The 18617-nt window shown below is 54.1% G+C and overlaps 1 protein-coding gene across 4 annotated transcripts in view; it reads left to right on the top strand.

Annotated features, from left to right (window-relative positions):
* The window catches only part of PALD1 (phosphatase domain containing paladin 1), a 75540-nt gene that overhangs the window by 33715 nt on the left and 23208 nt on the right, over nucleotides 1–18617 (top strand). For all 4 annotated transcript variants that reach the window (XM_006212876.4, XM_072971361.1, XM_015246685.3 and 1 more), the window contains 16 exons: nucleotides 2518–2731; nucleotides 5582–5684; nucleotides 7002–7181; nucleotides 8285–8449; nucleotides 9295–9455; nucleotides 9650–9725; nucleotides 10408–10559; nucleotides 10924–11026; nucleotides 11237–11341; nucleotides 13346–13441; nucleotides 13847–13975; nucleotides 14470–14586; nucleotides 14660–14815; nucleotides 15127–15303; nucleotides 16436–16576; nucleotides 16827–16898. In XM_006212876.4, coding sequence (XP_006212938.1) covers nucleotides 2547–2731; nucleotides 5582–5684; nucleotides 7002–7181; nucleotides 8285–8449; nucleotides 9295–9455; nucleotides 9650–9725; nucleotides 10408–10559; nucleotides 10924–11026; nucleotides 11237–11341; nucleotides 13346–13441; nucleotides 13847–13975; nucleotides 14470–14586; nucleotides 14660–14815; nucleotides 15127–15303; nucleotides 16436–16576; nucleotides 16827–16898 — 2118 coding nt within the window. In that variant the 5' untranslated portion in view covers nucleotides 2518–2546. The remainder of the gene's footprint in view (nucleotides 1–2517; nucleotides 2732–5581; nucleotides 5685–7001; nucleotides 7182–8284; nucleotides 8450–9294; nucleotides 9456–9649; nucleotides 9726–10407; nucleotides 10560–10923; nucleotides 11027–11236; nucleotides 11342–13345; nucleotides 13442–13846; nucleotides 13976–14469; nucleotides 14587–14659; nucleotides 14816–15126; nucleotides 15304–16435; nucleotides 16577–16826; nucleotides 16899–18617) is intronic.

Below are 18617 nucleotides of genomic sequence, written 5' to 3'. Positions count from 1 at the left end.
CGGGGTTGTAAGAAGTTTCAAGTGGAGAGTTGCAGAGTGAGAAGCCTGGGAAGCCCGAGGTTTCACCCTCCTCTAGACATTTTGGAGACAGGTCAGGGGATTCAGTGCCTCCCCAACTCCTGCAGCTGTGCATAGATACTGTCTCCTGGCTGTCCTTACAGGGACCGGCTGGGGCCTCTCATTGCCTGTGGGGCCAATGAGAGAGCTGGAGCTGTGGGGGAGGTGGGGGGAGGCGGGAGGAGAGATGGAGGTGTCAGGTCCGGCCCAGGCCCGTGGGAGAAGGGCCCAGCCTTGGCTGGCAGCTGTAGCCAGCTGTTGCCTCCTGCAGGCCCTTCCCATGTCCTGTCCGTCACTCCCTCCTTTGGGACAACAACCTGCGCCCCTGTTCTTGGAGGAGGCTGTTCCCACCCCTGCCTCCTTGGCCCGGACTGGTGAGGGATCTGGGAAGCGTTAGCGAGCCATGCTGGGGGCGTGCTGCGACAGGCAAAATGGAGAGAAGGGTCTGGCTCTGCTGATGGTTAACTGGGGATCCACCCGCTCTGAGCTGCCTGTGTTTCTCTTTGGGAACAGAGGCTCATTCCTTCCACCTTCCACCAGGGGAAAAAAAAAGGAGAGAGAAACTGGATCGGGTCTGGAGAGCCATGATGAGGCTCTTACAAACTCAAGGTGTGTGTGTTCACAGAGCTGTCACGCGGCTGCTGGGAGTTGTCAGGGATGACAAGACTGGACTGGAGGAGTGGGGAGGGATGGGTGGTGGTTTGGGAAGGTTCTGGGAGGGAAGAATGAGTCTAGGCATTCTGTCTAGGTGGCTCTGGGGAGGGGGAGCCTGGGGAGCACCTGCCTTGGGACGAGCAACTCTGACTCTGGGTCTGGGGGAGAGAGGGCACAGTGTGAGTCCAGGCTTTATGCTGACCCCGACCCCACCATCCACTTCCTGAGGTGCTGCTGCTGGTTTTGAGAGGGCAGGGCAAGAGTGAGGTGGGGGAGGTGTGGATGGTGGGGATCAGATAGTCCCCACTTAAGGGGGCAGCTCATGCCCAGCTGAAGGCATCTGGGAGGGGTTGGAGGGATGTCTTCAGGTTCTCAGGATTGCTTATCATCCCTGTGCTTCTGCAGAGGGGAACCATCTCAGGGTGCAGGCAGGGGTGGGGGCTGGTGGGGCAGGTCGCTCCCTCCCCCTCCTGATCCTGGACCATCAGTGCCATGTGGGGCCAGCTGCTGCTTGGGTCCATGTGGGATTCCCAGCCCCTTTCCTTGCCAGCGGGCTGGTTCTCATACTGCTGAGCCAATTCTTCCTGTACCCTTTGCCAGCTCTCAGCAGCTCTCCCGGCCTGCTTCCTCAGCCATTCTTTTATTTGTTTTAAGTAGGTTTTATTACCCAGTGTTCAGAAGCAAAAAACCAGAAAATGCAGATAAGGAAAAAGGAGAAAATAAAAATTGTCTATAATCTCATCACCTAGTGATGACTCGGGTTAGCATCTTGATGTGTGTCCTCCCAGACTGTTCTCCTGATACACGTTTATGTGTTATATGAGATTAGTATAGTAAAATGAGATTATAGCCTGCACTTGCTTTGTAGCCTGCTCCTTCCATCCCTGTTGCCTAGGTATCTTTCCACATCCATCAATAGGATATTTTTAAGGCTGTTTAACATTCCACCTTAGAAATGTCCCTTAATTTATTCAACAAATCCCCTGTTGCATGTTGTTGCCAGTGTTTTGCTACTATAAACAACAGTGTGATCAACAAAACACGCTTGTTCAATTTTTGCAAACGTCCCTATTTCCCAGGCAGAGAGCCCTGCAAGAGGACGTGTGAGTCCCTGAGGATGGCTGACATGACTGAAGTCGAGCAAAAGCTTTGGTTGTTGAGATGTTGTTGACTATATTGACATTGTTGGTGTAGAGTTCGGGGGCCTGATGCTTTCGTTGAACTCTTGATCTGCTGAGAACTCATCCAGTTGGACTTCTCTGGCCTCATTTTGTGACATTCACAGCTAGCATGTTCTTCTGTGTCCTGTTTCCTCCAAATCCTTCAAATCCGTCTCCTGACCTCCCTCTGCCTCTTGCCTCTGGTTCTCCCCCTTATGACGGCCTCCCACTTCCCCCAGTCTGGAAGGCCTGGCCTCTATGTGACGTGACCCAGTCACTTAGAGCCCTAGGTCCTGACCTGGTGGGGATGGTTAACCCATTCCTAATGGTCTTATTTTTCCCTCAGGGAGTGTAAACTGTCAGGGGTCAGGGCCTACGTCTTTTTGTCTCTCCATGTCCATAACTACCCCCAAAGCAGCAGCAGAGGGTCAGGCACATAGTAGGCTCTCAGCAAACTTGTGCTTTGCTGAGCACCAGTGTGGAGGCAGTAGACCCGCCCTCTGTCTCCAGCTGCAGGGTGAGCTGGTCCTCTCTGGGCCTCAGACTTCTTGTCTGTATCTAGGGTGGGGATTAGGGATGGGCTTAGTCCCTTCCTGCTGTGGCTTTTCCCACCTGCTCCTTGACTGCATGTCCTCTTACCCAACAGGTCTTGGGTCCTGAGGCTGCTGGGAGACTATGGGTACAACGGCCAGCACAGCCCAGCAGACGGTCTCTGCGAGTGCACCCTTTGAGGGCCTCCAGGATGGTGGCACGATGGGCAGTCGACACTCGCTCAGCATAAACTCCTTCCAGACCACGAGCTTGCACAACAGTAAGGCCAAGTCTATCATCCCCAACAAGGTGGCCCCCGTCGTGATCACGTGAGTGACGGGAGGAGTGTGATCGTTTTCCGGAAGACATGGCTGGGAGAGCTACCTGGAGGGGTGGTGGCATACAGCACTGAATGTCTCCCAAATGCTTTCATAGATGGAGACACTGAGGCCCAGAGAGGTTAAGCAGTTTGTTTGGAGTCACACAGCAAGTGGGTGGCAGAGCTGGTGTCTGCTGGGGATCTTAGCCCTTATTACTCACCATGTCCATGGTGCCAGGGAGTGTGGAGAGGGAGGAGTGGCTGGAGGGACACCCTTTTGAAAATAACTTTTTGTTGAACATTTTCAAAGGAAGTTTATATACTTAGATGCATAAAATTTTGATTTTTTTTTCTCATAACCTGTAATTATGGTTTGAAACTGAGGTTAACACCAGGCCATTAAAGGGCCTTGGGCTGAAAAAGCTGGAAACTATTGGCCAACTCTCCTAATTAGGTCCTGGGAAGGGGCTGAGGGTTTGTTCTGGCCTCATATTCTGAGAGACCTGGACACACTGCATATGTCCTGTGGGGCCAGTAGAGGAGCAGGTGCTGGGAGCCTCAGGCTGGGAAGACAGAAGGGGCATTGGATTTGTCTCCTGGTGAGTTGGGAAGCCTGTCTCAAGTTGCATCTGCTTACCGAGCTCCCCTGCCTCTGGGCCCCTCCAGGACGGAGGAAGTAGGACATGGTGAGCTAAGGATTAAATATGTTCCACGCATAGAAGTTTGGCAGAGACCTAGCAAGTCCCTAGGTAGGAAGTCCCTAGATGGGGCTTTCTGTATAAGGAAACCTGAGGAGTGGGAATGATAGATCTGGCCTGCTGGCTTTGGGGCTTGACAGGCAAATTGTAATCAGGATACAATACTGTGCTCGTGATCAGGCGGGGAAAAGAGATGTTACATAAAAAGGACTTGATGTGTAGCCTCTCAACCAGCAGATGACAAAACTGGGTTTGGGTCTTGAGTGCAGTGTTGGAACCACATGTCTTGAGCCTGCTTGGCTCTGCCTCTGCCTTGCTCTATGACCTTGGGCAAATCCTTTCCCCTCTCAGGGTCTCAGTTTCCTTATCAGGGTATGTGGAGATGACATTCAAAATGTTTAACTGTGGTGTGGCTGACCTGCTGTAAAAATCCCCTAAAGTGGTACTGAGCGTGCCTCTTGCAGCCGGCCTGACACAGTGATACTTGGGTTGTAGCTTGTTGGGGGTAGAAGGGACCTTAGAGATCATCCAGTCAGGGCTGGCAAACTGTATCCCTCCGGCCAAATCCAGCCCATCTCCTGTTTTTGTGAATAAGGCTTTATTGAAACCTGTGACTCCCATTCATTGCATATTGTCAGTGGACGCGGAGCCCTTCAAAGGCAGAGCTGAGTAGTTGCAGCAGACACTGGGTGGCCCAGAGCCTAGGGCATTTACGATCTGGTCCTTTACAGAAAAAGTTTGCCGACTCCTGATCTAATATCTTTTAGATCAGATGTGAAAACTCATCTAGACAGGCATATGTAGAATAGATAAACAAGATTATACTGTATAGCACAGGGAAATATATACAAGATCTTTTGGTAGTTCACAGTGAAAAAGAATGTGACAATGAATATAGTTACCTTCACATATAACTGAAAAATTGTGCTCTTCACTGGAAATTGACACAAAATTGTAAACTGACTATAACTCAATAAAAAAATGTTAAAAAAATTTAAAAAAAGAAAGAAAACTCATCTAGATACAAAAGCTTAGTTTCGGGGGGTTTGTATGCCATGAGTATTGTGTGGGCTGGTGGAGGGAACCCAGGTCTCTGGACTCCTATCTAGTGCTCCCCAGCCCACTCATTCCACCACCCTGCCTTTTCTAGACACAGTTCTTTTGTAAAGAGGAGCAGACACCAGATTACGAGCTCTGGGAGGCTGTGTCTTATTCCTTGTTAGAATCAGCATGGAGCTTTTTGTGTCTTGACTGCATAGACCTCCCCTTGGTTTAGCATCTTCAGAAATCTGGATTTGTACCTGAGGGCTTTGTTTGAAATGGCCCTGCATGGAGGTAAAACTGCTACTAGTTACAATAATTATATTACTAAATGCTTACTGTACTTGAGGCACTGGGCTGAGCACTTACTCCATTCCTGCACTGACTTCTCGAAGCAGCCCTTAGGAGTTGTGAATTACTGTAAGTGGAGTGACAGAGCAAGTAATGCCAAAGCCATGGCGTTACAAAGCAATGGAGTTGGATTCATGCGCAGGCCATGCAACGCCAAAACCTGTGTCCTGAACTGCCTCACTGTGCTGTGGGATTGTCAGTGTGGGGATTGTTCTCAGAGACAGTCTGATGGTGGGACCATCTGGGACCAAAGTAACTCTTATTTAAGGAGACCTTAAACAAGACAGAAGCTTCTCTCTACTCAAAAGTCCAGAAGGTACTCTGGGCTGATTTGGCTGCCCCATGATCAGCCAGGCTTCTCTCTTGTTGCCCTGCCTTCATCAACATTAACTTCCTGTCATCACTTTTGGTTGCTGGCCAGGGGGATGGAGGGAAGAGTAGAAGTCACACGCCTTCCCCTAAGGGAATGGCCCAGAAGTTGCACACATCACTTCTCCTCACATCCCATTGGCCAGAACTGAATCACATGATCACACTAGCCGCAAGGGAGGCTGGGACATGTAGTCTTCAGCTGGCTGGCCCGGTCACAGTTCCAGGGTATTATTACTGAGGAAGAAAGGGAGAGTGGATACTGGGGAACAGTGGACAGTCTGCCATAAATGGGTAGCTGTGTGGGTGGGGTGAGGTGGCCCCACTGTGGGTCTGGTGAGGGTGGAGTAGACCCTGGCCACAGAGGTTGCCTGACTTGGTCTTCATCCTGCCCCTGGCAGGTACAACTGCAAGGAGGAGTTCCAGATTCACGATGAGCTTCTCAAGGCCCATTACACGCTGGGCCGGCTCTCGGATGCCACTCCTGAGCACTACCTGGTGCAGGTGAGGTCTGGCCCCGCTCCTTTCTCCCCCTTCTGATCTCTCCTTACGCTCCCTGCCCTCCTTCCTCACTGTTTCCCTTCCTAACCTCCTCCTGCTCTCCCCACTGTCCCCCTTTGCTTCACTGCCTCACCCATCCTCTGGGGTTTGATCCCACTTCCCCTCACCCTCTAGTTTTCGGGGATCTGTTCCCCAACTCTTGGAGCCCCCTGCTCTTCTCTCCCTATCTGTCCACTGCCTGGCCCCAGCCTGCCCACACCCCTCCCTTGGAGCACCAGGGAGAACAGGGATGGGAGCCTTAAGGTGCTGGGGCCCCAGACTGCTTCCCCCATGTAGGGAATCTCCATCCCATTCTGTTTTGAAGTTTCAGAACTTCTCAGGCACATAGATATAGATGTAGTTGTAGATCTGTCTAGATTAATCTATCGATCTAGCTGTCTGTCTATCTATCTATCTTTTTGCCTTAAATATCCCCTAGAAAGTAAATTCTACAAGGAAGATGACTTTTCATATATCTTGTTCACTGCTGTAGCCCCAGGCTTTAGAACAGTGCTTGGGTATAATGTAGGTGCTCAATAAATCATCAATGAACAAATGAATGGTAAGCATGATGCTTAAACTGTATTCATTGAAAGAGAGTCTAGATAGCGGGTGGTGGTGGATGGGTTGATAGGTAAACTGGTGGATGACATGACCTCATGCCCAGGAATGAATCTTCTGGCTCCCCCTGTTCTCACCTGATCCCTGAGTGGTGTTTTCCTCTTTTCTCTGAGTCACTGCATCCCCTAGCTGGGGAGGGGAGAGGCCAGCCCATCCTCAGAACTGCAGGTCCCTGGGAAGTGCCTAGCATTTTTCTCCTCATTGATTCCTGGTGCCCTAGCTGTGATTCCCTACTTGGGCCCCTTTTCTGTGGGCTTTCTCTGGTGGTGAGAGGTGGTGAGAGGTGTTTGCCTTTTGCCTGGGGAGCTGCAGACCCGCCCTAGGACCACCTTTGGTCTTCAGTTTCCTGTCCCTGGAGTGCCTCTCCCTGCTCTTCTTCTTCAAGTTCTAGCTCAGATGCTACCTCCTACATGAAGCCTTCTCTGACTCCCCCTCAGGAGGAGTGGTCTTTCTTTTTTCCACACTATATGACACCATTCCTGGCATCACAGATAGTCACATATTTTGTTGGCTTTTTCCATGAGCCTGCAGACACCTTGAGGACCGTTTCCCCTGCCCCCATCTCCCTGCTCCCCATCCCCTGGGGCCTGGGACAGAGCCTTGTCTGTAGAAGATGTCTCTGAGTCATCTGAGTGACCCCCTGTGGCTCTCCCCCACCAGGGCCGCTACTTCTTGGTGCAGGATGTTGCTGAGAAGATGGATGTGCTGGGCACTGTGCAGAGCTGTGGGGCCCCCAACTTCCGGCAGGCGCAGAGCAGGCACACTGTATTTGGCATGGGACAGCCCAGCCTCTCAGGATTCAGGCGGGTCCTCCAGAAACTCCAGAAGGATGGACACAGGGTAAGCATGGCTACTTCCCAGGCAGGGGCCAGCCCCCCAAATCAGGGGAAAGGGGTTTCCAGAAGGGACAACTTAAGATGCTCTGGAGGGGCTTGGTCACACGGTGGGGAGGGTGGCTGGTGACCAGGACTAGGCCCTGCCAGGCCTTGAATACTGCAGTGTTCATTGTGGCCAGAATGACTGGAAAATTCTGGGTGAATTGCATTGCATTGTCCTCTGTGGACATGGGAGCCCAGAGGTTGGAAGCCCTTTATATACCCCACAGGGTGATGGTCACTGCTAACACATCCTCACGTCAGCCCGTTTGACAGAGGAAGAAACCGAGGCACAGAGGATAAGTAACACAGTCCCTGAGTGGTGTCCCAAGACCCAAACTCAGACCCCTGGACTCCATGTGCCTGCTTTTAATGGCTCCTCTCTCCTGCCTGATGTGGTTGTGGAGGTGGGGCTTTGAGTGTCTCCAGGACAGAGGCTGAGGGTCTACTGTGATTGCAGACTCATGGCCGGCAGCCTGAGGCTGATTTGACCTGGGTTAGAACGGAGCATCCTTGAGTGAACCAGAGTAGGAACGGGGTGTCAGCTGAGCACAGATCCCATCTTCCCAGCAGGTTCCTCCAGGGTGGGGTCTGCCCACATATCTCTCTGTCTCTGTGGTGCTCAGTAACTGAATCATTGCGTAGTGGTGGTGGGCATGCATTTTTTCAGCCGATGTTTATCAAGCAAATGATTTACCCAGGGCTCTGTACTGGGAATTGTGAGGACCTGAAAGGGACCAGGACCTATATGGACTATAGGTTCCTCTACTTGCGAAGAACCTCCAGTCCATGAAGGGAGAAAGATGTGTTCATTGATAATGTTAATACAGAGCAGAAATTAACACCATGAAATTCAGATGAAGGGCTGTTGGCCCAGAGAGGAGAGAGGGTCAGGAGCAAGTGGCATTTGGACTGAGTTTTGCTTTTGGGGTAGGATTCAGGTTGCAGGGGCAGGGTGGGGTGAGGGGCCCATCGAGGAGGGGAACGGCCTGCTCAGAGGTGGGGCAATGTAGAGGCTGTCCATGCTGGACAGTGGTGATGGTTCCTTCCTCCTCGGACTCCTGGTAGGAGTGCATCATCTTCTGTGTGCGGGAGGAGCCCGTGCTGTTTCTGCGTGCTGGCGAGGACTTCGTGCCCTACACACCTCGAGACAAGGAGCATCTGCATGAGAACCTCCAGGGCCTCGGACCCGGGGTCCAGGCAGAGCGCTTGGAGCAGGCCATCCGGAAGGAGGTGAGGGCCACTGGTGTGGGTGGGATGCGCCCTCCCTGGTAGGCCTTGGACAGCTGAGTGGAGCCCCAGCCCACGGCCCTGCTGCTTTGCTCTCACTGGCCCACACTTGCCTGCTTTTCTGCCCTGCTTGGGCGAGTGGCTGCTGCAAGGCCGGCTCCTGGGCGGCCAGGGGAAGGACTTCTATTCCCAGCTCTGTTTGCCTCCGCCCCTTTCCCATCCCACTTTTCTCCTCCATACTCAGCATTCTCATTTAAAAAAGGGTCTGGTGGAGGGGAAAGAGCACTAGACTAAAAGTCCCAAGACTGAAGTTCAGCCCTCTGTGAGCTGTGAGGCCTGGGCTGGGTCACTTCTCTCGATGAGCCTTTGTTTCTGAGGTTCCTCTGTCCTCTTCTTCCGCAGCCTGGAGGTTTGTCAGAGTCTCTGAGGTTGTTGACACACCACAGAGGTGTGTAGATAGTGTGAGTGGGTCATAGTGCCCCTCCTCCCCCGAGATATCCACAGGCAGGGATGAAGGCTGCACTGGCCTCGGTTGCCTCCCCATCTCCCTCTGAGGCCTCCTCTCCTCCAGCTCCCAGCTGATCAGGCTTCCTCCTGTCCTTCTGTCTGGTGGCTTAGCTAACTCCTGCTGCCCACTGGGCAGAACCCTTGCGACCTGGCCCCATTGTGGCTCATGTCAGCCTAGGCCTGGGTGGCTCCCTGGGGCCAGCAGCCACCCTTGTCCCACCAGGACTCCCAGGGCACAGAGAGCACCTCTGGCCAGTTCCATGGCCTCTAGGTGGCCTAGGTGCTCCAGCACTCTGCCAGGAAGGTCTGTCATGGCCCTCTGGCCCCCCACCTCTGTCTAGATTCACGACTTTGCCCAGCTGAGCAAGAATACGTACTATGTGTACCACAACACTGAGGACTTGCGGGGGGAGCCCCATGCCGTGGCCATCCAGGCCGAGGACGACGTACACGTGACCGAGGAGGTGTTCAAGCGGCCCCTCTTCCTGCAGCCCACCTACAGGTACCGAGGGCCAGTCCTGCGCAAGACCCTAGTGTGCTAGGCCTGTGTGCCCGCTGGGCCTGCCCTCCAGCTGTGGCCTCAGTCTCACCGTCTGCAGGTCGGGCTGAGTTCCCCACACCTGTCTGTCCCACGGGAATGTGGGGACACCCAGGATGTGTGGCCTGCCTGATGGGCTGCTCCCTGTCACCTGGCAGGTACCACCGCCTTCCCCTGCCGGAGCAAGGAGCCCCTCTGGAAGCCCAGTTTGATGCCTTTGTCAGTGTCCTCCGGGTGAGTTGGGGTGGAAGGGGTGGTGGGAGTGCAGGCTGGTGCTGGGAGAGTGGGTCTGTGTCTAAGCTCTGTCTCCATGGAGATGCCTGAGGTGGGTGTGGCCTCTGGAGGAAGGCTTTATTCTGTGCTGTGTTTGGAGTTGAGTGAGTCGGGTGTGTGTGTGTGTGGGGCTTGTGTGTGTCTTTGTGTGGGTGTGTATTTGTAAATTCTCTAATGACAGAGCCCAGCGCTGACCATCTGGAGGACTGGACTCTGGCTGTGGCTTGGGTACTAACTTGCTATGTGATCTTGGACGAATCTCCTAACCTCTCTGGCCTCAAGTTTCTCATTTCTTTCCCGGATCTAAAAACTCTTACCCTGTAGACTCTTTAGCTGATATTTCCTGAGTACCGGGGGTGTTCCTGTCCCAACCCCCTTGGGAGGTCACCTTATTGAATTTGCACCTCACAGCAGTGTAAATATGGCCTTGTTCCCTCTGAGTGCTCCTCACTTCCAGGCTTCATTTTGCTCCCTGGGGCCTGAAAGTAGGCAGGGCCTGTGCTCCTGGGGGCAGGTAGAACACATCTGGCTGTGGGGTTTGGCAAGAGGCTGAGCTTCTGTCTGGAGGGGGAGGCAGATGTCATGATGCCGCTTCCCCAGCTTGGTCCTCAGTTGTTACCTGCTATTCATGGTCCTTCCCCAGGAGACCCCCAGCCTGCTGCTGCTCCGAGACACCCACGGACCTCCCCCTGCTCTGCTCTTCAGCTGCCAGACAGGTGTGGGCAGGGCCACCCTGGGCATGGTCCTGGGTACCCTCATCCTATTTCACCACAGTGGGACTGCCTTGAGGCCGGAGTGAGTACCGTGGGACCCAGTGCCCCAGGGGGCTGCAGAGATGAGGAGTGGAGGGGGCAGGCTGCCTCAGGGTGGTGGGGACGTCAGGAGCCCACAGCTGGAGCTGGAAATTGGGCTTCTGGGGTTCATTTCCTGATTTGCCACAGACTTTGCCTGGTGACCTGGAGAAAGTCACTTGATTTTTCTGGGCATCGGTTTTTCCAGTGGGGCAGATGCCCCTTGCCTCCTCAGACTGATTTGGAAGGAGAATGTGGAGCCTGCAGTCTTGTGCCTCTCAGCGGCCTGATGAGCGGGAGGGTGTTGACAGGGGGCTGTCCTCGAGGCCTTTGGGAGCGCTGATTGTGCTATTGCCCTTCCTTGTCAGAGTTGTCCCCATGAAGACCCTTAAGCCACTACCCATGGAGCAACTCCAGGTGGTTCAGAGCTTTCTCCACACTGTGCCCCAGGGGAGGAAGATCGTAGAGGAGGTGAGCAAGGGGGCCAGGCAAGGAGCTGGGGTGGGGCAGGGGAGAGGCACTCGCTCCCCTCACTTGTGGGGCCTCCTCCTCCCTTGCCCGCACTTCCTGGCTAGTCATTCTCTTTGCCCCCTCTCTCCCCTTCTGTCTCCTGCGGTCTTTCCTTGGCCCTGCTCCCTCCCTGCTGCTGTCCCCCTTCCCTGCCCTGGTCCCTGGCACCAGGTGGACAGAGCCATCACCGCCTGTGCAGAGTTGCATGACCTGAAGGAAGTAGTCTTGGAAAACCAGAGGAAGCTGGAAGGCAGCTGGCCAGAGTGCCCAGCCCAGGTGAGGCACAGAGAGCTGCTGCTTTTGCCCAAGCCTGGCAGCCTCGTTTGGTCAGGCCTGTCGACTGGCTTCCTTCAGACTGACTTTTCCTGATTGCTGCTTCTCCCACAAGAAGAGCAGTTTTCAGAGGAAGGGGAGATTGGGAGTTGGGCCTGCAGGAAGAGGGGAAGTTTACTTTCCCTGACCAGGACCCCTCGCTGCAGAATAAACAGGATGGAGGAAGGGGCTGCTGGCGAGGTGCTGGGGACCTCTGGCTCCAGATGCTTCCCAGGCTGTTCCTGGCTCCCCTGCTAATAACACCTCGCTGTTTCTTTGAGAAGGCTGGGGCCTGGTCCAGCCACTGCTTCTGGAAGAGTGATGGGCCCTGGGCTGTCTCAGCAGGCCTGTCCCTGTGCTCTGGGGAGGGGAGGTCAGCTTGACAGTGTTTGCACACAGCACATGGAAAGAATCTGAAGTCCGCAGAGCCTTTTTATTCTTTAATACTTAAAAAATGTCTTTTAAAAGCAGTGTTATATTATGGAAAATTGAGAAATTAGAGAAGGAAAAAAATCTCTCATCATCCAGGCACAGCCGCCTTGAGCATTTTGGGCTGGCTTCCTCCAGTTTTCATATTTCTGGTGTTCTTGTGTAGGTTGGCATCTTGCTTATTTCATGTAACCCCAGCTTTCCCTGTCACACCTGCCTGTCGTCGTTGAGGTTTACTGGTCCTGGCTCTGTCACCTGCAGGTGTACGGACCTGGGGAACCTACTAAACCACTTGGTGCCTCAGTTTCTCCATTTGTGAAAGGGGGCCACTAACAGTAACTACCCCATAGGGTTGTTGTGACGATTAGCTGAGATAAGGTCATAAAGCACTTGGGGGGGTTCCTACAAAGCAGGTGTTCTTGGACCGTCACCTGCTGTGATTTACTCAAAGACCCCTTCCTGTTGCACGGTGGGGTCATCTGTGTAAATACTTTGCATTGAACTGCTTCATGAAAATGAGGCTTTTGTGTATTTTGGATTTCTCCCCTTAGAAAGTCTAGGTTAGCGATTGATAGACTATGGCCTGCGGGGCAGTTCCAGTCTACCACCTGTTTTGGTAAATAAATTTTTTTGAGGGGGCGTAATTAGGTATGTATGTATTTATTCATTTATCAGAGGTACTGGGGATCAAACCTAGGACCTCGTGCATGCTAAGCACTCACTCTACCACTGAGCTACACCTTCCCCTAGCTCTGGTAAATGAGTTTTGTTGGAACAAGGTGTTGCCCATCCATTTCTGTTCTGTCTGTAGCTCTCGTATGCTGCCGCAGCAGAGCTGAGCTGCTGTAACGCAGACCGTGTAGCCCACAATTCCAGAATACTATTTACTGTCTGGCCTTTTATAGAAATAAAAGTTTTCTGACCTCTGGCCTGGATTCCCAAAGATGGGATTAAATTTCATCCAAGAGCATGGCCTTTTTTTCCCTGGGCCTATTCAAATCTTCCTTGTCCTCCAGAAGGTGGTCCTGACCCCACAGGAGAATTCTCACCTGAGATCCAAAGATGAAGAGAGGGACCCTTGGAATTCTCTGACAGCCCCTTGCCCAGAGGATGCCAGGATGGGGAGGGTCATAGCTCCTAAGCAAGGGCCTCTGGCTCAGGGAAAAGTGTTTATGTACTTGCTGCTTCATCGTGGGTTGTGGGCAGCCCTGCACGGTGGATGGTGTTGGAGCAAAGCGGGGGGCCCCAGCCTGACTCTGGGTGCAGAGCCTGCATGGGAGGCAGTCCCCACACTGAGAACTGTAGTGCCTGCTGTTGTCACCTGTAGCTGTCCCTGCACCACAGATAAACCACAGCAAGTGGGATAGGGTTAGAAGCTTGGGAGCACCTCCAGCCTGGTAGAACAGAGGTATGAAGGTCCAGGTAGATCATTTTCTAGGAATTTCTGAGGCCTAACACCTGCCCTTCTGGGGGGTGGGGTGGGCACCTTAGCAGCCCCATCTTTACGGGGTCCCCTCCTTCTTGGTCCTCTCCTCTCAGAGAAGCGGCAGCCAGCACGGTGGCCGGCAGAGAGCGCTGCAGAGCCTGGAGCGGTACTTCTACCTGATCCTGTTTAACTACTATCTCCATGAGCAGGTGGGGCTGAGGGATGAGCCGACCCATACCCTCTTCTGCTGGGGCCCCTTCAGCTTCCCCACTCAGTGACTGGCATGGGGTCAGTGGTGACCCCTGTGGAGCTGGGGAGGGGAGTGGGGACACATGTTGGTTCCAAAGGAAGGTAGGTATGAAAGGCAAGAGAGACCAAGATAGAGGCATGGTCCCTGAGCAGGTCAGGCAAAGGGAGGCCCCACGTCTTTTTCCTCTGGGTCCCCGTATGTGTACTCTTAGCCAGGGCATCAGACATCCTGGTGCTCTCTACCCACCCCCTCATCCCTGCCCTGGGGCTCCTCTCTTGGGGCTCCTCCACCGTGGGGCAGGCAGGGAGAGTTTGGGATGGCCCTGTGCCCCTGAACTCCCATCTCTCTCTGCCTCGGGCTGCAGTACCCGCTGGCCTTTGCCCTCAGTTTCAGCCGCTGGCTATGTGCCCATCCTGAACTGTACCGCCTGCCTGTGACACTCAGCTCAGCGGGGCCTGTAGCCCCCGGGGACATCATTGCCATGGGCTCCCTGGTAAGTGTGGTAGGCTGGGGAAGCGGGAGTGGGTGTGGGCAGGCCCCGAGGCCAGTAGACCCTTGGTTCCTGTAGGGTTGGGCTGAGCATTGGGCCTCCTAAGAGGCCAAGAGTAGATGGCCTGTGGAGTGGTGGGACACTCCTGTGAGCGAGATGGGTCATTCTTAGTCCCTACAAAGCATCTCCAGCTCTGACTGCTGTTCCAGGACCTGCTCCTCACTCTCAAACCCACGTGCTCTGAGCAGGGAGTCAGGAGACCTTGTTCTGATCTCTTTGCCATCAGCTTCTCATCTTTGACCTGGCTCAGCTTCCTCATTTGGAGAGTGGGCACCATCACTCTGCTCCTCGCCAGGGTGGTTAGGAAACTCTGGATGTGCAAAAGTGCTTTGTAAACTGTAAAGTGCTAGTCCCGCCCATCCCCCCATCCCCACCAGGGGCAGGCTCTGAACCTCTGCTGGCTGCTGTGGGTCCCAGGCTTGCTGCTCTCCCCACAGGGGGCGGATGACCTCGTCTCTCCGGACGCACTCAGCACCATCAGAGAGATGGACGTGGCCAACTTTCGGCGGGTGCCCCGTCTGCCCATCTACGGCACGGCCCAGCCCAGTGCCAAGGTGACCACCCAGGGGGCCCATTTGTGGGGCTGGGGGAGGGGACCTTTCGCTGACCACCCTCCTGTCCCTCCAGGCCCTGGGGAGTATCCTGGCCTACCTGACCGACACCAAGAGGAAGCTGCGGCAGGTGGTGTGGGTCAGCCTGAGAGAGGAGGCTGTGCTGGAGTGTGATGGGCGCACCCACAGCCTGCGGCAGCCTGGGCCCCCTGTGGCCCCTAGCCAGCTGGAGGTGAGGCCCGCCTGCATGTATGCACCCCTGCCTTGGAGACCTTGTGGGGGGTTGGCCTGAAAGGGTCTTCAGAAGCTTCCATGCACCCCTTGTACGGGTGGAGAAACTGAGGCCCCTGGAGGAGCAGTCTCAGGGAGTGGCTGGTTCAGGACTCCTGCTCTGGTCCCCTCCCGGGCTCCAAGTCTGGTTTTAAACCTTGAGGCTCGAGAAGGGTCAGGGATGGGCCTGGTAGCCAGGACTGGTCCCAACCTTTCAGGGCTGGCCTGGGGGCTGCCTCAGTGGCCTGAGCCCTCTGTTCCACCCTCCCCTAGAACCTGGAGACCCAGCTGAAGGCCCATCTGAAGGCCCCAGGTGCTGAGATCTCGCAGACCCACAGGTTCCAGACGTGCCTCACCACGCAGGAGGTCTTCAGCCAGCACCGTGGGGCCTGCCCCGGCCTCACCTACCACCGCATCCCCATGCCAGACTTCTGCGCCCCCCGCGAGGAGGTGAGGGGGCCCACAGCTGAGGCCTCTGGGGAGGGAGAGGGGGCCTTGGCTATGGGCACAGCTCTCCTGAGGAACTAAGAACTTGTTCTGCAGGGTTGCAGATTCAGCTCATTGGATTTATTCACATGCCCCAAGCTTTGTGTTTGAGTGTAAATGTGTGTGTCTGTGTGTTGTGCATCATAGGTGTGTGTAGGGTGGGTGTCCACGGTGTTGGAGTGTGTGTGTCCATTGGGGAAATGTGTTTGGAGTGGGTGCAGGCGTCACTGTGGAATGTGTGTATGTATGTGGTATGTCTGTAACTGTGGAGGCTGAGGTACCTCTTGTCTTTACTTGTGGAGAGCATGTGTTTTGGGGAGTTGTGTGGCGTGGCACATGTAGGGTATTTGTGGAGGAAAGTGCTGTGGAATGCTGTGTGACTCAGGATGTGAGTGTGTGGTATCTGTAGGTTTGTGCCTGTGGATATCTGTAGTTTGTGTCTTTAAGGTTTATGTGGTGTGTGTGCCTGGCGTGTAGTGTGTAGGGGTCACTGTGTGCCTGTGTGGTCTGTCCATCGTTTGGGTGACGTGTCTGTATCTGCAGGCCTGTGATATGCCCCGTGTGACAGGCAGTGATTGGGCTTGTATTTCCCCCTCACTTTGCTCTGTGGGTCTGGTTGCCCGCAGTGTGCTGCCCCCTAGTGGCTGTGTGCTGCAGTGCTCGGCTGAGGTCGGGACTGCCCTCAAGCTGGGACCTGGGTTGGGTCCACCCCTGGTGGGCAGTAGGGCCAAGGGAGTCCATAGCACAAGGGAATGGCCTACACATGTGTGTGTTCTGCCTGGGGGATGGCAGGCAAGAGGAGCCCCAGGTGGGTGCCTGTGTCTGCTCACACGTCCAGTGCCTGGGGTGGGGGTTGTGACTGTACTTGAGGGTGTGGCTTTTTTTTTAACTGAAGGGGATGTGTCTTTCTACACTCAAATGGTTTTGTGTGTACGGCAGTGAGTGTGTACATGCAAGATTGTGGGCCTGACACAGCCTGGCACAGGGAAGCACTCCCAGGACAGCTACTGGGGTTGACATTTGGAGGGATGGGCCACCTTGGGAGTCTGTGCAGCCAGGAGTACCCGTGGACTCAGACCTCGGTCTCGCCGTGCAGGATTTTGACCGGCTCCTGGAGGCCATGCAGGCTGCCCTCGCCAAGGACCCGGGTACTGGCTTTGTGTTCAGCTGCCTCAGTGGCCAGGGCCGGACCACGACTGCCATGGTGGTGGCTGTGCTTGCCTTCTGGCACATCCAGGTACGTGTGGCCGCCTGTGTGAGGATAGGGGTCACCCAGGCAGTGTGGCGACTTGGTCCCTCGGGACAGTGGCCATGGCAAGAGGGTGTGGGGGACAGAGATGGTGCCTAGTGTGGTCCCAGAGCCCCCTCCCATCAGTCTTGGGCAGACAGCGAGTGGGGCTGGCAGACCCCCGGCCAAGGCTGTGGGCGTGGGGAGGGGTGCAGTCTGGGAGGAGTGCTCCCAGTCCCAGCAGCTGTCCTCCCTACAGGGCTTCCCCGATGTGGGCGAGGAGGAGCTCGTGAGTGTGCCTGATGCCAAGTTCACCAAGGGCGAGTTTGAGGTGAGCCCCATAGGGCCCCCAGGGGACACCTGGCAAAGGGGAGAGGGCGGGTCTCACTGCCAGGTCTGGTGGGATCTTCGGGGATCTTCTCCTTCATCATATCATTCCCAGGTCATAGATGAGCAAGCCAAGGTGCAGGGTAGCCTGGCTCTGGGCCCTGGCAGGTGGTCATTAAGGAAGTGGGGGCTGGATCCCCTGACTCTTCCTGGCCCTGCTGCTGGGCTGCTGTGCGCCCTAGGGGCCACTGGCCACCATCTTGTCTGAGTCACATTGACAACTACCTCACGGGCACCTGGGAGCCAACTGCGGTTGTTGACCTTGGTGCAGGGCCCTGGCCTGCCCCACCCCACCCCCATATCAGTTCAGGGCACCAGACAGACAGTGCTAACATTTCATGTGTTGCACACCTGCTACGTCATCTTTCCTGACATCTGCAACTAGGTGGCAATGTCCCGTCTTACAGATGGGAAAGTGGGACTCAGAGCTGGCGCATGGCTGCCTGATGTCGGTGTTGAGTATGGTTGGCTCCTATCTGCCTGGCCAGCCTCTCCTTGTGGCTCCCTGTCCGGCCCCTCCGCCTCCATGCGGCTCCTCAGATTCACCAGGTTCTTTCGTCCTCTGGGCCTTTGTGTCTGCTTTTCCCTCTCCTTGGACCACATCTCTCCTCCTTTTCCTGGCTGATTCACTGATGCTTTTCATTTTTTTAATTTATTACACACAATGTGAAATTTACCACTTTAATCATTTTCAGTGTAAGTTCTGTGGCATTAAGTACATTCACATTATTGTGCAACCATCACCACCATCTCTCTCTCCAGAACTGTTTCCTCAGGCCAAATGGACAGTACCCGTTAAACACCAACTCCTCATCCTTCCTCCCCCAGCCCTTGAAAACCACCCTTCTACTTTCTGTCTCTATGAATGTGACTGTTTTACATACCTCCTACAAGTAGAATCCTACAGTATTTTCCTTCTGTGACTGGCTTATTCCACCTAGCATGGTACCTTCAAGGTGCGTCCATGTTGAGTACATACCAGAGTTTCCTTGTTTAGAAGACTGAATAATATTCTCTTGTAAGTATTGACCACACTTTATTTACCCATTCGTCTGTCCGTGGACACTTGGGTGGTCGTCACCTTTTGGCTGTTGTGCACAGTGCTGCAGTGATAGCTGTGATCTGCTGTGATATGGGTGTACAGCTATCTGTTTGAGTCTCTGCTTTCAACTCCAGAAGTGGAATTGCTGGATCAGTTAGTAATTCTCTGTTTAATTTTTGAGGAACTGCCGTATTATTTTCCATAGCAGCTGCACCATATACATTCCCACCAACAAAGCGCAAGGGTTCCAGTTTCTCCTCATTCTTCTTGCCAGCACTTTCTGTAGTGTTTTTTTGCTTTTTGTGTTTTTTGGATAATAGCCTTCCTAGTGGGTGGGAAGTGATAACTCACTCTGGTTTTGATTTGTGTTTCTCCAGTGACTAGTGATGTTGAGCATTATTTCCTGTGTTTTATAGCCATTTGTGTAGCTTCTTTGGAGAAACGTCTGTTTGACTTCTTTCCCCATTTTTGATTTGGGTTGTTTATTGTTGTTGAGTTGTAGGAACTCTTCATATATTCTGAATTTCAGTCCCTTATCAGATACGCGGTAGTTCTGTGGGTTGCCTTTTTACTCTATTGGTAGTCTCCTCTCATGCAAAAGACTTTTAATTTTGGTGAAAT

Source organism: Vicugna pacos, chromosome 11 (genome assembly GCF_048564905.1).
Source record: "Vicugna pacos chromosome 11, VicPac4, whole genome shotgun sequence".
In the NCBI taxonomy this organism is placed as follows: domain Eukaryota; kingdom Metazoa; phylum Chordata; class Mammalia; order Artiodactyla; family Camelidae; genus Vicugna; species Vicugna pacos.
The sequence above is the reverse complement of the archived record's forward strand: the minus strand, read 5'-3'. Positions and strand labels throughout refer to the sequence as shown.